The 17,127-nt window shown below is 41.3% G+C and overlaps 1 protein-coding gene across 1 annotated transcript; it reads right to left on the reverse strand.

Annotated features, from left to right (window-relative positions):
* Positions 1–2,939: 2,939 nt before the first annotated feature.
* NMUR2 (neuromedin U receptor 2) lies at positions 2,940–11,383 on the reverse strand. Its single transcript, XM_074838451.1, has 4 exons — positions 10,664–11,383; positions 5,631–5,715; positions 4,209–4,334; positions 2,940–3,199 (listed from the first exon to the last, which is right to left on the reverse strand). The coding sequence occupies exons 1-4, from the start codon at positions 11,381–11,383 to the stop codon at positions 2,940–2,942; spliced, it is 1,191 nt and encodes a 396-aa protein (XP_074694552.1).
* Positions 11,384–17,127: the final 5,744 nt, after the last annotated feature.

Raw genomic sequence — 17,127 nt, forward strand, 5'->3', positions numbered from 1 at the left:
CAGCTTTGCTTTTGATGTTTGACCAAAAAAGCCCAGTAATTTTTGGTTATGAGTGTCACTTATTTTGACTGATGCCAAATTAAATGTGATAAAAACTGCTTTTAAGACAAAAAAATTTGTTAGTTCAGAACTGGAGGTTAGTTCCTAGTCATTTACTTCTCACTAGTTCTCTTCTAAAATTTCCCCATCCACGTACACTTTTTCCCTCCACCACTTCGTCTTCCTCAGAAGATACTTTGTCTTCCCTAGGAACAAAAATTTGGCCATTTTGTTTAAGATCACACAAAATCTTCACCCAACAGCTTCACATCCCAACCTCGACTGCAGGTCTGTGTGCTCATCTGCAAGTCAAGAGATGCATTTAACAACCCCAGCTTTGCTGTCAAGGTTGCAATTGTCCCATGAAGGGAGGAGAAGAGAGCGACATCGCTCATGGATGGCGCTCTGTCTGTGCACCAGCACAAGATGCTGTCTGATCCTAAATGTATAAAATGCATTCAAAGAACCAGAAAACCATGCAGAGGAATGTCTCCATCATATGGTGGATGTGTGAGTGTGTCAAACTAACGGTATGACATGCTTTCATTGGCACACAGCTGGGATAAAGAGGGTAACCCCCTGAGCTCAGTTAGGGAGTTGCACAAGTGAGGCACAAGGTGAGGGAAGAAATCTCTGCCCAGGCAGTCCCCAGCCCCTTAGCTGGGACACAGAGCTCAGTGTCCTACACCGGGCGGGAGAGCAGGGACCTGGGCAGCTCGCAGACAGCAAGTCACGACGCACAGCTAATCCGGAGGGAAAACATATTTTAATGTCTGGTGGAGGGAAAAATGATAACAAAACTGGTTAGAAATGTGTCACTGATAAAACTCAAGTGTCCACTTGGGGGTGGCAAAGTATTTCAGCTGTGTCTTCAGGGAGCAGGAATTGCCTTTTCTCTCCAGGGCCTTGTGTGTATCTGTTACTCTCTCCATGGCTTGTTTCTCAGTGTTGCAGCTGGTAAAATGTGTCTGGCAGAAAACATGGGCTGAAATTCCCCTTGCACTGCAGGAAAAGGTGACTCCCCAGCTGTCATGAGTCCCCCAGGTCTTGCCTCGCCTAGGAGTCCCACAGCGAGAGGCAAAACAGAAGACTTTGGGGACAACAAGGTAAAAGCCCATTGTAGCAGGAATATAACCCATTCCTCCTATAGTGGGAAACGTCATCTGGATCCCCAGTGTCCAGACTGGAATAAGCCTTTATGCATATAGTACATAATCTTTCAGGAACTAACGTTCTTATTCATTATGGCAACTCTGTGTACTTTGACTATGTAAGTAAGTCCCAGCCCCTTGATGACACACATTGGGTGATTTGCTGTGTCAGTGTGTGCCAAGCCTGAGCCCAATGTGGTAGCTAAACCTAACCCTGCGTCATGAGGCACAAGGGAGGCATTTCTCTGAAACACAAGCAGGCTTTGAAACCTGGGACATAGAGATATATAAAATTCTCTGACATGTAATGGATTCACTCTGTCCTCCCTTTACAAAACTCTGTAGGGTCCTGACCTTGCAGATGAGCTCAGGAACTCATCGACTTGGATGTAACTGTGCTGTCTTCAGGATCTGTTTGCATGACTGGGATGTGGGACAGTTTCGCAGACCTTATATTGTGGTTTGTGCCAAAACCTGAATTCAACAGATGCAAAATCACTGCAAAACTCTCTTTTTCATTGCCTATCAGCTTCTCTGATCCTGCAGGTTTCTCTCAATTCCATTGTGAATAGTTTCCAGCCTCGTTCCTGGCGGTTGCTAACACCATGTAGATCTCTGAATTCTGCAATCCACCTGGTATGGGGAGGTGTGAAGTCTGCTGAAGTATGATCATAGGGCTTCACTGGCAGAGACAACACATAAGTATCTGAAGTGCAAGCAATGGTAAAAGCTGTTGCAAACTGCAGGACATGGGGAATAGCAGAGACCTACCACAGTCCATTTGTACATGGACAGGCTCAGTTCAGGCAGCTGGGCAAAAATGAAGCTGTCCAATTCAAAGGATAAGCCTGCAAAGACTGCAGACATTTCACGTTCCCTGGGCAGATATCCCCAACTTAGCTGAATTTTGGTCAAAGGGGTCACACCAGAAACATCCTCAGCTCCCAGCAATGGCTATTTCCCAGGTAATGTAGATGAATTTGTGGCATGTACATGCCATTTCAGCACTGTGTAGATATCGTCAGACATAGTATGAGGAGATATGGCAGTAATGTTGGGACTTGTTAAAAATCACTCACTAAGGGGTAGGGTTTTTGACAAAGTGATTCAAGGCATTAATCAGCACCCGCACCCAAATCTTCACTTAGCTCAGAAAGCAAGTTTGCTTTTCATAATTATTGGATCCCTAGTTCTTCTGGCCCAGAAAGATAGCTACTGCTGGTGTCTGATGTTCATCAGCCCAGCTCAGAGCTGCTCTTGTTCATGCCTACTTGCTTATGTTGCCAAGAGAGGCTTGAGAAGATTGTAGGGGAGAGAGGTAAGACTGGCTTGCCTAAAGCTAGAAGTGGGTAGACAAAGCTTGTGCAGCAAGTTGCCCCATTTCAAAATAAGTAAACTGAAGTTTAGGCTGGTGCACAAAAAGCCCTTTGGTAAGACTTGGATAAGCTGTGTCTCCCTCCTGTGCTGGTAATATTGGGAGTGGGTCTCGTTTTTGTAAAGCAGCTCTTTGCTGGCATAGCTTGCAGCCAGTAAACTGACGTTTCCAGCCCTCCTATTAATTTGAGAGTAAAAAAATGCTTTTTAACCACCTGTTAATTACAATCTCCTCCTTCATTCATTCAAAAAGACATGTCTGTGAGCTCTTCTTGCTGAAAACACTGACCCACCCTTTAGGAGGGTCTTTTCTCTTTTTGTTTCTTAAAGTGATTTTCTTTAGCTTTTTTCTCACCTGGATTACAACATGGAAAGTCACAGACCAGTGGAGAGCTGAGAACTGCTGACAGATGTCCTGTGGGTGCCAGGGAGACTTGTGTCTTCAGCAGAGTCCACGAGATTGTGGTCCTCAACCACGAAGATGCTCTGCTGGGCAGGAATCCTGCTGGTGGGATGGTTAGGGGCCCAGTGCTTGCAGCAAGGAGAGATAACACTGAGGAAAGCCATCCTGAAGCGCTGGGACAACAGATTGTAAATTATAGGGTTCACGGCAGAGCTCAGATAGAATAAAACACCTAGGAGAACAAGGGTGGGGGAAAGGAGAGAAAGACTTAATTTTTGTGTAGGATGATCTCAGAAGAGGAAAATCTTTTCATTGCCTACAGTGCTCCACCAAACTTGGGTGCAAGGGTGGAGGCAGCGACAACACACCTCTGCCCTGCTACCATCCAGGCAGAGGGAGAGGGATATCTCACCAAAGCTAGCTCAGGCACAGCAGGAGAGAGGGAAAGGAAAGTGGGAGAGAGTATTAACTGGAGCTCACTATCTCCAGCTGTTCAGGAACCAGCTCTCTCTTGAGCTGTACTGACCTGCCTCCAGCACAGACCTCATCCCCACAGCAGGATTTGCACAGCTGGTACCCCCATCAAAGCTGTCAGAGGATAACTTCCAGCTGAGGGGAGATAATTTCTTACAACACACCAGGACAATTGCATGAGATTGGATTTGTCTGAGCTGCCTAATGGCCACATTCAGTGTTTTCCCATGGCAGACTGAAAATAAGATTCCTCTTCGAAAAAGCCTTCATTTTATGGTTGGCAGGTTGGCATAAACATTTGGTTTTATCACCCAGTTCTGAGCAGTATGTAAGCCTTTTGTCTTGACATTTGGTCAGGCTTCCTATATGCCTCAGAGACCCTCTGGAGGATGATGCCTGCTGCTGTGTATTCATTAAAAGCAGCTGAATGACAGCAGACTTCATCTCTGAACATTCCCAAGAAGGAAAAGCAGCTGGTAATGATGCATGATATCCTTTTTATTTTTTTTTTTTTTTCCCTTCTTTGTGAGTATTCAGACAACTGTATTGGACAACATGCCTAGATCTTGAAAGCTGCAAAAACTTGCATACAGCTTTTATTTCAGGCACGATTCTCATCACTGTCCACCAAACTGCAAGAAGTTTTTCCATGCATGTCTCATGTCACCTACAAAATAAATGACTACATATTTCAAGTAAACCACTCACGAATACTTTTTTTTTTTTTTTTTGCCAGCCCTTGTGCAAGTGGAAGAAGAAAGCTTTACCTGACACCACGTGAATTAGGTTGAATATATTAGCCAAAGGCTCAGTCCATTCCACAACAAAGCTGAAGAAAAGTCGATCTATATGGAATGGAGCCCAGCAGACAGCAAAAACCATCACGAGGACAACTAGCATGGAGAAAAGGGAGAAGAAAAACAAGTAAATTATGGAGGGATATGGTTCACTAGCCTGCACAGACTAGACATAGTTCAGAAAGCTGGATGAAAGACTAAGTATACAAACTTTATTCATTGTTTCAAGTCTTTTGCCATCCTTTCTGTCTTGCAATTACCAGCTAAAAGAACAAACTTTCCACTGATTTCTGCACTGTATAACTCAATGCATGCACACACAATGACATTCAAACAGAGCAGGCAACAGACAGGTAATGTCGTAGTGTGTACAGAGCCTGATGAAGAAACTGCCAGTGAGACATCTGGATTCATCTGTGGTACCTGGGACCATTGTGCCTTGGAGTTAATTTCCTCTGCATAGTATTTGTGTATCACACAGCAGGATCAGGCCATAGGAACCATGTATGATGATAAGTCTGTCTGGGTGCACTGCTCAGCATGGAAGAAAAAGACTTTGTCTCCATGCACAACTTGGCCTGTGCTGGCTCTGGAAGGACTCTTGCAAACCCATTCCAGACTTCTGTCCTATGAATATCTGTCGTCACAGTTATTGGGCACAGAAAATCAGGCTGACTTCAAAGTACAATTTCCTAGTTCAGATGGTGACTTAAGCCGCCTAAAAGAATAATGTTTTTGTGGGAAATATTGAAGGGAATAGCAGAAGGGAAATATTTATTCTTCCTGCATAAACACCATCTCAGCAGCAAGGTGATCTTTACCTTAAAGACAGCTCTAAATTAGAAAGTGATGTGAGTGCTTTCAGGGTGATTGGAGCACAGATTCTACTGAATGCCATAAAATGTGCAAGTCTGCCTAGGTTCTACTTTTTCTTGGGAAGGTCTAAGTGGTTAAATCAGCAGTGGGTGATGTAAGTGGTTTGGCAAGACCTTCCTGTTCATGAGCAGAGCTCGTGGTGTGATGCAAAACATTCTTTAAAAATGGGCAATATAGACTATTTGCACTCTGAGAAAGAGGAATCCTCCCTAGAAGGCTGCAAGAATCAGGTCTGGAGTGAGGAATATTAGAGAGTTGCCATGCAAGCATCTGCCATGTAGGTTTGCTTAACTCCTCTTGTGCTGGGGAGGAAAATTTGCCTTCTGAGTCTTTTGATAGTTAGCCATGGTGTTTCACTCCCATGCCTTCTAAGTCCAGATAAAATAGCATTCTTTTGATCACAGCTACTCATCTCCTCTCATAACTCTTGTATTCAGTGCATTTCCTTGATACCCTTCAGGGCCTGACCACCCTCTTGTCCATGGTAAAGAAAACACAGAAGTACTTACTACTTACACAACATCTTGGTAACTGATTTCCTGGATGGTCTCTGAACATTCACAGCCATTTCCTCCACTTCCAAAGATCTGTCTCCTTTCAACTGGCAAAAGGAGGAAAACCGAAGGAGAGCTTAGACAGCAAATGACATCCCCACCTGACATAGCCTGTTTGATATTTTGATAGCTGTAGTTTGAGAAGGCAGAATTTGGGACAACTCAGGACTCACTGAAAAAAAACTACTTTTAAATTTCAGTTTTAGTGTAGGAAACATTGAAGCTTTAGTTTCAAAACAATGTGCAGATTTTATGCATCTGAGATTGCTTATTTACAGCAAATTTGTATTTCGGTTCCCCACTTGTCCTTTCTCAATGAGTCAATATTTGGTTCACAGTTTGTGTTCAATTGCAACAGTATTTTGCTAGGCATTACTTTCTCTTCTAGCAAAGTATTGTTTGTTTATTTTCCTAAAAGGGTTCCCCACAATTAAGCACAAACCAATGATCCAAAAAATACCCAGAGAGGCCTCAGTGAAACATAGCTGTAATCACTGGAAAAATTCCTGTAAACTTCAAGGGAGTTTGTTTCATGCCCTGAGTGTTTGGACTAATTGATATTCAATCCATCTAATGAACAAAACCCATATATGCTCTCTTGCAGACAGCCAGTGTGCATGATAGGCACACATTCAGCCACATACTGCTCAATTACAACAAGGTGGGGTTTTTTTTTTCCAGTAGTTTTTCCTGGACTTCTAAATGGACATAAAGAATAATAATCTGATCCTTCCTGAAATGCTTCTCCAATATGCTTACAGCAGGAGCACTGGTGCTTTGGTGATTAAAAGAACAGGTCTAGATAAACAGGAAAATTTATTTGATTATAAAATAAATCATCTATGGAGAGTGCATAACTGGACACAGCTTCCTGAAGTGGGAACTTCTGATTAGTCAACAGATTTGGAGTGACGCTTTTTTCAGCTGAGAGAAACTGGAAACAAAACTTTTAATTACATGAGAAAGAATATCAGAAATGAGAGAGAAGATAGAAATCAATCTGGATTTGTAAAAAAACTTCTGAAAACATGTTAGTTGTGCCATTTTCTTTATCCTTTTACCCTATGATTTGCTTTCTGATTTTTGATTAATACTTTTCTGTAAGGATGAACAAATGAGACCTTCTTTAAATGTTCTATTTAGTCATAAAACCTATAAAAGGGAAACACATGTAAATCAAATTATATTCAATTATAGTGTAATTCAGCCTCTCATGTTTTACATTATTCCCTTTGTAGCTTTTAGTCATAGCCACAGTTGCTTAAGGAAGAGACTCAGTTGATTTGAAACACATCTAGCGATAAATGTCTGCTCAGATTGATTAAAATCCCTAGTTTCCCTTCAGCAGTTTTCAGTTTCAACAGTAATCTATTGCAGGCATATTCCAAAGCCTCAGAGAATACAGTGTTCTGATGCTGTAATAAACCAGAGACATACATATCTTTATTTTTCACCTTTCTCCTGTCATTTTGATGATACTATAAGGCTTCTCTTAGCCTCAAGTGATAATAGATGGAGGTGTAACTAGTAAGAATAACTCAGAAGTTGCAACTTAATAAAACAGTGAGTTATGACAAAGAGGAAAAAAAAAAAAAAAGAAACAAATCCATGGCAAAGGTTGTAACTTGAATTCATGCCAATGGTTTGACAGAGGGACAGCTCCAGCCAAGGTAGTGGTTACCTTTACATCACTGTGGATATATGAGGCTATGTAGGGTTGCCTGAAGATGAATGTTACCCATTCTCTGCAAGAGAATTAAAGTGTCTGGAGCAAGAAGCTGAAAATTGGATTTTCCCACCACATCTTTATTAGCTACGGCATTTCATACTAGAAATCAAAAGGCAGAGTGAAATTAGGGCCTCACCTATCCTCAGGCAAACCTAGTGAAGCTACTCAGCAAAAGCAGGAGAACTGTTTTCTGTAAGCTCTTTGGCCTGTCTGACACGAGTGGTGACCAGACTTTCTCTCCAGCTGATGGAAAAATTGATATTTAAAATCCACACGGCTTGTGTTAAAGCATGCAGTCCTACTTCAGTGATCTGGCTGAAGCAGTTGCCACCTGTCTGCTGAACTGCAGCCCAGGTGTACTCTTAGCTCACCCCATTGCAAAGGAAAATGTGTTAGTGGGCACAAGGTTTGCAGAACACCATCCATGGAAAGGGGACACACTCTTCCAGGAGTGTGCTGGGCTCTACAGAAATTAGCCAAAGACAGTCACTGTCCACAGAGGATTCTGGTTTTAACAACGGGGCATTTAGGGGACAAAATAGACTCTGATGATAAAATCTGGACCAGCTGTGCATTGGCAAGAATAAATTGTCTTGATTCAAAGACAGCTGAAATAAAAATTACCACTGTTTCCAACGTGTTACTGAGGGGAAGTGACACTAAGAGAAGTGTTGGACTCAGCAGAAGAATCATCCTGCCTAGGTAAGGTTTCATCTGGTCATCTAGATCCCCTTACTGATGTCTGAAGTAGTGGGATAAATAAGTCTCTGGACTCTCCATTCTCTTCATTCACTTTCAAAAATCCTTATTAAATAGAGTCTGACTTTTAGACAACCAGGGATAAGCACTTATCCCTGTGTCCTTTTAGAGATCAGTTTGAAAGAAATGGTCAGGGACCTTGCATTGAATCCTGCTGCAATGCAGACTTCTTCCCAAGCAATGCCACCCCACCTCTAACAGCACTGCAGGGATTAGCTTCTACAAGCAGCCATTTTCCAATGTTCTCATTTAATCCCTGTCCTCTTCCTCCTCAGTTTTTGGGCTAAAGGTTGCAGCCAGTAGCTCCACAGCTGAACTGGGTTTAAAGAAGAGCCTGGCTGATTTAAGGATTGGTCCTAAAGGCACCTGTGATGAGGACTCAATGAAACAGGCAGAAAGAAGCTTCCAAAATCTAAAGAGTCTACAGTGTAATCATCAGTGTCCTCTTCTTTACACTAATGCTGGAACTATCTACTGACCATAACGTACTATTAAACCATCAAGCCTTAAAACTATATCCAAGTAGACCATAAGGTAATTGATCATGAGGTAATCAACCTGATGGCTCTGCTGGCAATAAATTTCCCTGTGAGAGACAAACATATTTTTTCATTTTTCCAAGGAATAAAATTAAAAATTAACTCAGTTACTACATGACCCATGTTTGCTGCCTTCTCACAACTGCTTCACATGTCACACATGATTCCTGTCACACAGTGCTCTCCTGAGCACTGGCAAAGCCTGAGGGAAAAACTTTGGTGAGGAAATGCCTGTTTCACAAAGCCTGGACTTGGAAAGGCTAGGTCTCTGTCTGCTGAATTTGAGCTGTTGTACAACCTTTGGATCAACTCTGAGTTTTTTCACTACAGCTTATGAGCAATACATGGCACTCAGGAGACTCTGGAGTGTTGCTAAAGCTTTACAGATTTCATCCCCTGTGAGTAGATAAAAAGTGTCTTCTCTTGAAAAATTGTATATATTTACACCATTCTTCTATAATTTCTGTTGAAAAAATGAAATTATCTTGCCAAGTGCAGTTTGGAGTGCAGTGCAGATATATCCAGGATGGATGTTTTTAAAATTTGTTAGTCTGAGCTGGATATACAGAAAAGCAGAGACATAAACAATGACCAATGAAGCCCTTAGGGAAGACAGCTTGAACAGATCTGTGAATATACAGAAGTCCTGGGGGAGAAGCCCTTGCCTGGTATGTAGTTTCTCTTCTAGGATGAGGATTAGGAATATCTGCTGCCACAAATAGAAATTATTGCAATCTTCAAGACTTCTTTAATAGTTTTGTGGATGTCTCTTTTTCTTTTTGTAACTGCTACATTTTCAGCACTTATTCCTCCCTTCAGGTCTTATTTTGCAAAATTTTCAATGAAACTATGTAAAGACAACAGCCATTGGGCAGTGGGGATAATTTAACCCATTCATTGCTTCGAAGATCTGCTGTGTGCTATGGATTTCTGGCACTTAATCCTCGTGTATTTTCCTGGTTAAGGAAAAACTGCTTCTATGTAGTTTCAGATAACAGTAAATATCAGCCAGCACAACAAAATTATAAACACACCAGCAGAGGTTTGGTTGAATTTCTTACATGTTATTTGGCAAATTCATTTGTCTCTAGTAGCATATTGCATCCCTTTCCTGCTATATGATCAGACAGCTTTTTAAACTTTAAGTTATGTTCAGTGCAATGAGATAGGATTTATATTTTCAAAATATATGTAATGTACGAGAAGAAAAAAGTCATCGACTCGCTATGATTAGCAGTGTATTTTAGTGTTGTGCTACATAGTTTTATAACACTTGTTTCATCCATGTATTTAAATAAAGAAGACTTGGTAAAACTAGTCTCATTTTCTGAAGAGAGAATGAATACGAGCTCTAAGGTAGCCTTGATCAATGGTGAAACTATGCCATCGCTATATAAAGAAATGATTTCTGAATTTGCTAGCTGCAACAATAAGGTAGCATTTCAGTTTAAGACAGCTTTGTGAGTTTTAACAACTGAATATTATCACCATCTCCAGGGAAGGAGAAAAATAAAGTAATGCAATGGAAACTCCACAGTCACAAGTAGAGGGAAAACAGATAATACACAAGATCCAATCACTAACCTGCTCCTTTTTATTATTTTCACATTTTCCTTTTGCTCTATTTCCTTCTAGTCCCTACTGCAAAAGTGAGAATCTCTGAGAGACTGGAATCACTATGCAGACTTGGATGTTTAAGTAACATTCAAATGTAGGCAGCAGCAATGGTAGGTTTTTAAAAAAAGATTGGGGTACATTACTCCTCAACATAGCTATATTGATTTTAGAATGGGATTACACCAAAGAAGGAGTTGGATCCACAGTTTTCAGAGGTTTGAAATACTTTTGCTTTTTTGGGGGAAAACAGATGGGCAAGAAAAAAGGCGCAATCACTTAAAATACATATACAGACACAAACACACAAGAATGAGCTAAGGAAACACTGAGCACAGTCGGAGTAGGACTTACTCTTAGCCCCATCAGATAGTACAGCACACTTATTACCCCCATGGGCAGCACATAGAAGAGAAAAGAAGTAATCTGGACAATACAGTTGTAGATCCACATGGGCATGACTACAGTGCAGGTAGCAGAGCCAGGGACCAGGGTGCCATTGGGGAAATACTGCAGCATGATGCCATGGGTGCCCGTGTTGGGGAGGGCGAAAAGGACAGAGAGGACCCAGAGCACCACGATGGTCCTCAGGGCACGCCTGCGAGTGCTCTCCAGCTTGGCACGGAAAGGATGGAGGATGGCAATGTATCTCTCCACGCTGACTGTGGTCACGCTGAGGATGGAGGCAAAACACACTGTCTCAAAGAGTGCTGTCTTCAGATAGCAGCCAACTGGCCCAAACAAGAAGGGGTAGTTGCTCCACATCTCGTAGACTTCCAGTGGCATCCCAAAAAGCAGCACGAGCAGGTCTGAGACAGCGAGACTGAAGAGATAGTAATTGGTTGGGGTCTTCATGTTCCGGTGCTTGAGGATTACCAGGCAAACTAAGAAGTTACCTACCACCCCAACAACAAAGATCAGGGTGTACACTAAAGCCATAGGCAAGAACAGATGGCTCCGTCTGGGCCCACATAGGAAGGCTAAGTAATCCTCAGTGCTGTTTAAGTACCTCCTGAAATGTTCTTCATGTAGAGCAAAGTGATTAAACCAGGAGATATTGCTGATCCAGTCCATTACTGGATCTTCTGAAACGTTTCACAGCTGAGATCCAGTCTTCTTGAAGATTCTCTGTGCTAGTTTGTTCACTTTTTGCAGAGAGAGGAAGAGAGAAGGGGTCTTGTCTTGCCAGACCTAGATGCACAAAGCCACTGAGAGATGTGAGTGAGTGTGTTTGCCTGGCTTCAGTTAAGGTTTTGCTGTTGTAACAGCTGTTCTCCTGCAAGGAGTCCCTTAGCCAGAAAGCCCCTCCTTTCACACATATTCATTGGCTTGCTAAGTGCATTAGATTATGGAGTAAGAGAAGAGGTTCCAGCTACTTGTATCAGCTCCTGTAGCAGATGCATTTACAGAATCAGAAATGTGAGATTTAGAGAGCTGGGAATCTGAAATAAAGAATGTGAGACAAGCTGCAAGATGTTTGTATTTGTCAGAGGGTGAGAAACCAGACAAAAGCCCCTGAAAACTCAGTCCAAAAAGCTTTTACAAAATTATATTGATGCTACATCCAGTTATGAGCCACAAGGAAAAAAAAAAAAATCTGGCATGGTTTTATTTTTCAGATCTCTGCTGATTTTTATTTTCTGTTGTCTATGGCAGCAAGTACTTAGAAACAGAGTTTGATCTGTAGAAAGCCAATCTGGTTTTGTAGTCATTTGTGTGGAATCAGGCTACTACAATGTTTCTACCTTTTTTAAAACAGTATATCTTTTTTTTTTTCTCCTGAAATCCAACACAGGATTTTAATTGCTCTTCTTATTGATAACAAAATATTTTCCCACTTTCCTGGTATGGTGGAATCTGAACCTATATTCTTAGATAGCCTTGTATTGGGAATCTTTCTGAGGATTGTATTATTCCAAAGACATATTTATTGCCTCAGGGATTAAATTTACATGATTTTTTATGAACTCCTATTTCTTCCTGAATGACAATCATTCTGCAAACACACTTTCTGAGACAAAAAAATGTATCCTGCAAGGATGATAGCTGTGTCAAGATAGATCATTTAGCTCCTTATGAAAGCTTGATTCCTTACTGAATTTCTCTAAAACAAAAAAGCTTTAAAGTGTATGGCTGTCATCTTCTGAGATGCAGAGAAAGTTTGGCTTTTTGGAATCAGAGGTGCAAAGGCTGAGTGCTAGTTTAGGGGATTTTGTCAGCATGATGTGCAATTTGTCTGCCCAGTACCTCTCACTAGTTCTCACTTTTGAGTACCTGCCCAGACCCCCTCCTTGAAGCAATGTAGAATTTTTACATCCCTAACATCCTTTGGCAAGGACTGCCTTGGGTCTACTATCTGTGTGTGAAAAACCACCTTCTTTTTTCTGTTTGACCCTTTAGCTGAGTCTTCCTGGCTACTAACCTGCATATTTTTAACCATCCAAGAGCCAAAGAACAGCCCTTCTGGCTGGCATGTCCTCCAAAATTATGACAAAAGCAAGTTTTCCAAAGAAGTTGCAAACTACTCCATCATAAGTGGCTAGACAGTAAACTGATTCCACAGAAAACCTGTTTTCTGACTCTTAAGAATTGAGGTTGTCTTGAAACCTGTTGTCTTTACTCCTTCCCTCTTTAACTTCTTCTGGTTTAGTAGTGGTCCAATAACCTTGCAAAAAAACCCCCAAACCTGTAATAAGGACGGACTGCCTCCAAAAATAACAGCAAGAGGTAAAGAACCGAGGTTTGGTCCCACAGAGGCATATTCAATGTGTGGAGCCTGGGGATAACTGTGCATTGATTTAAAATGTTGGAGGCATGGAAGGTACCACAAAAATTATACTAAAAGACAGAAGCATATCTTTTGTGATGACTTTCAGACCTGCTGAAATTCTCTCACACATGAACTCTCCATTAGAAAGACCCTATTCATTTATTTTAGCATCGCACGGAGGTATTTCATTCAGCAGATCGAGGTTTTATTGGATTGGTGAGATACAAGTGTGCTCTTTTGACCTATTTCTTCCTTCTTTAAGGACTCATCGTAAAGAGATTCCTTGCATTTTAACAATGCTGAAAGAATGTGAATTTGATTTTGATCTACTGTTGGTGTAAGAGGTAGGAACAGAGGAATCATTAGTAGGGTGCCTGGTCAAGACCAGGATCGACTGTTTCAGAGCACAGTAGGAGACAGGTATTTGAGAATTTGTGCAGGACTAAACACTTGCTGTACCTCTGCTTATCTTTCAGGGGTCTTATTCCCTTTAATCTCTCAACAATATTTCATTTCTTTGCTCCCCAGTAAGTCCCACTACTCTCTATACTGCAGCATAACTGAGGTGAGTAAACACTTCTAAAGTAGCTACCAAATTGGTCTGTATTTTTCTTCTTACACATCAACCCCTGTAAAGAAACTGAAAAGGAAATGTGAGGTCTGTTCAGCTTGAACTCAATCTTACAGAAAAGGTAACCAAAAGGGATTGAGTTATTTACTAAAAAGCCAACAGGGCAGTCATATCCATCACAATCTCTATGAGAGGAAAGCTGTAGAAACACATCAGGTCACTTGAAAGTGTGGGTGTGCCAGGCCCACCTGTGTCCACTTCCATTTGTTCTCCCTCCTCCATCCTTTCTGTTCCTGCTGGGCTCAGGTTCTGACAAACTGTAAGAATAGAATCACAGAAGAAAAACAGGTCTATTTATCTAGCAGGTCACTCCTGGAACCATGTCGCTATGACCATGATTAAGTGGCAGATAGAGAGGACAAGGAGAGTGGAAAATATATTTCAGTTCATTTCTCGAACCTTTAGCTGGTGATCTTTATCATATCTGTCTCAATAAGGATAGGAGAGTGTATCTAACCAAAGACTAGCTCTAGCTCTATATGACTGGAAATATTTTATTTTTACAACTGAGACAGAAAATAAAAACAGATGTTCCTTTTGCAAGTAATATTAAAGCATTTGATATATTATATCAAATTATAAAGCACACTTCATTGGTGCTTGCTGTAATACACTCAAAGAAAGATGGTGTCCTGCATGCTGGCCTTAGAATTGTGCAGTTTTATGTAATAGTAATGTAAATAATGTAATATTTCATTAATGTAATGTACACTATGTAATGTGTGTTATTGTAGTGTAATATTTGGCAAAATTAACTCAGACAAGGTTTTTTGGCACGGTAAGTGTCACTACTAGTCAGAGTGTGGCATTATCTCCTTAGGCACTGACTATGCCCTTATGCTGGTGGTATGTCTTGTACCACATTTACATTGTGGAATCTTTCCCTCAGCCAACATAATGTGCTACAGCACATTCCTGTGTTCCATTGAAAGCAGCAAAGTGTACATTTAAAAAGAGGTAAATTCAAGTGCTTTCATGTTTCCTAAAGCCCTTGTAAGGGCACCCATTAGCGACTATATGTTAGGTCCATAAATGGTGAATAATTTATATTTTAGGGAAAATTGGACACATTCATCAAAAGAGACAGAATGGCGGATGTAATCCAGAGTATAGCAAATGGATAAATCCTCCACTGGTCATGCTTACAGAGGGATGTACTTTGAAGAACTATGGGCCATTATGATGGTCTGCTCTGAATACTTGCTCTTCTCAGAATGTAGAATTTTATTCATGCAAAACAAGCTTTTATGGATATTTGTATGGTGAGACAAGGAGGTTTCTCATCCAGCTTCATATGCTCTTTTTGCGGAACTGGAAGTAATATAGCTGTGCTAATGCCATGGTGTGCCACGCTAACTCATTCTGTTGATTAGCTGAGAAACAATACAGCCCTGATATGTCCACGTGGCATCCAGGACTTGAGCTGACATCTCTGAGCAACCCTGCATGGGATGTTGCTCAGGGTTTGCAAGAAAGTGCTGTAATGCTTACTGTACACTTAATTTTAGAAAGACAGCCTACTTCTTTGGAAGAGCTGGAAGAAGTATTGGGTTTGCCATAATTTTTGGCAAACATGTGCACTGATTTTTATCTTCAACAATTGCAACCTGCCCTTTAATTTCTGATTTCTAATTTCTACTTGCAGCCATCAGATTCTGTTATTTCAGGGTTTCACCCTTTCTCCAATTTATACATACTGAAGGTAGGTGTAAAATCCTTTAGAAATTCTGTGTGAGGGGACTGCTATCCAGCCTGTTTGAGCTTGCTTTCCCTACTCCTTTCATGGAGCCTTCCAGAGCTGGCCATGGAGTCATACTGCTTTCTGAATTGCAGGTTCAAACTCACTGTTTTAATCCTTTGAGAACTTGTCAGTACGAAGTATCTCTGTTCCATAGGGATGCAAAGAAGAGGATGCAAATAAGAGGGCACAGAGCTGGTAAGAAGAAATGTTTGGCCATACTACACTGAATATGTTAACACATTGCTAGAAAAATATACCCTCACTCCCCTTATAAATTACTGAGCTATAGTTATAGATCATGGATTTGACTTTTTCTTTTCTCCTTTGAAAGGTTTGTTTGGTTCACTACAGTAGCTAGAATGTGAGCCCTTGTTTTTCTAAGTATATCCAGTATAACATTCAACATGCCATCAAATGCATAGATACATTTTGTATATTTTCTCTCCCTCCGGGCTGGAGGAGTGAGCTGCACTATAATAATAGCTGGATCTGCAGTAGCCTTTCCATGCCTTATTGTAAGTCATTTTGCAATTATCTAGGCTCTTTGCAGACAGCTTTTCCATGGCTGTGCATGATATCTGAAGTCCCCAGGATAGCAATCAACACATACAAGAAGTGGATTTTATGACTACGGTACAAAATACCAAGGAGGACACCTCTCTGCCTGGAACAGCTGGCAACCTACACAGACAGTGCAGACAGAGGCCACTTCAAGAGTGGAACTCATTTTGCCTAACTTTAGTGATTAAAACCAGCATATGAGCCTACACAGATTTTTCAGGCTCCAACATTAGCCAATAACAGAAAGAGAAACCTCCAGAAGGGGATTTGTCCTAAACCACACCACAAGGTAAGAGATATGAAATGGAGGAGCTTATTTTTTCCTATCGTCTGCAGAGGGAAAGTGGGCAATAAGGTTTAACAGCAAGGTTGTTAAACAGCTGAGATGAATTTAGACCCCAATTTTGTGCAGTCTTATCAATCCTTCTCCCATCAGGACCAATCTTTAGAGGGAGCCATATACAGGCTTCACCTCTGAGAAGCTGTTGGGACAGCTGAGAAAAGGGCCAGAGAGCCAGCCAGCAGGTGAAGAATGAGGACAGTCCAGTGTTAAAAATCACTCCCTAGTCCTCTCTTGTCTAGCAGGGTGGATGTACCAATTGACATGGCTTTCAGCAATGGGTTGCTTTGTTAGTGTTGATTCCAGAAATTAGTTGGAATGATGTCCTTCCTTTTTAGTAACTGTTTTGTGTGACGTTTGTTTGTGTGCGTGCTCATGCTTTGAAGAGGCAGTGGGTGACAAGTAGGGGCGTAGTTCAGGCTTGACATGCAGGGGAGCAGCAAAAAGAGTTGAAAAAAAACTCTGATACAGGAAATCTTGTCATACTGAATGTGTCCATTGTGACAAAGTGACTTGGATTTACATGGGGGAAGATGAAAGGTTTGTCATGGCAGAAAACGTATTGAAGTCACAAGCATGGTACAGAATGAGTCAGATTCTCCGAATCAGGAGGGATCTGGTACCACAAGACTCAGATTTACGCAGAAAGAATCAGATTATTCAGCATCTCTCTATGGCTTTCTGCATCTTATTACAGTATTGATACTCCACTGCAGTTTCTTCCTCTCCTTGTGTATATGTTTCTTGGGAGAGCTCGGCTCACTTAATTGTCTGA

Source organism: Strix aluco, chromosome 13, assembly GCF_031877795.1.
Source record: "Strix aluco isolate bStrAlu1 chromosome 13, bStrAlu1.hap1, whole genome shotgun sequence".
NCBI lineage: Eukaryota > Metazoa > Chordata > Aves > Strigiformes > Strigidae > Strix > Strix aluco.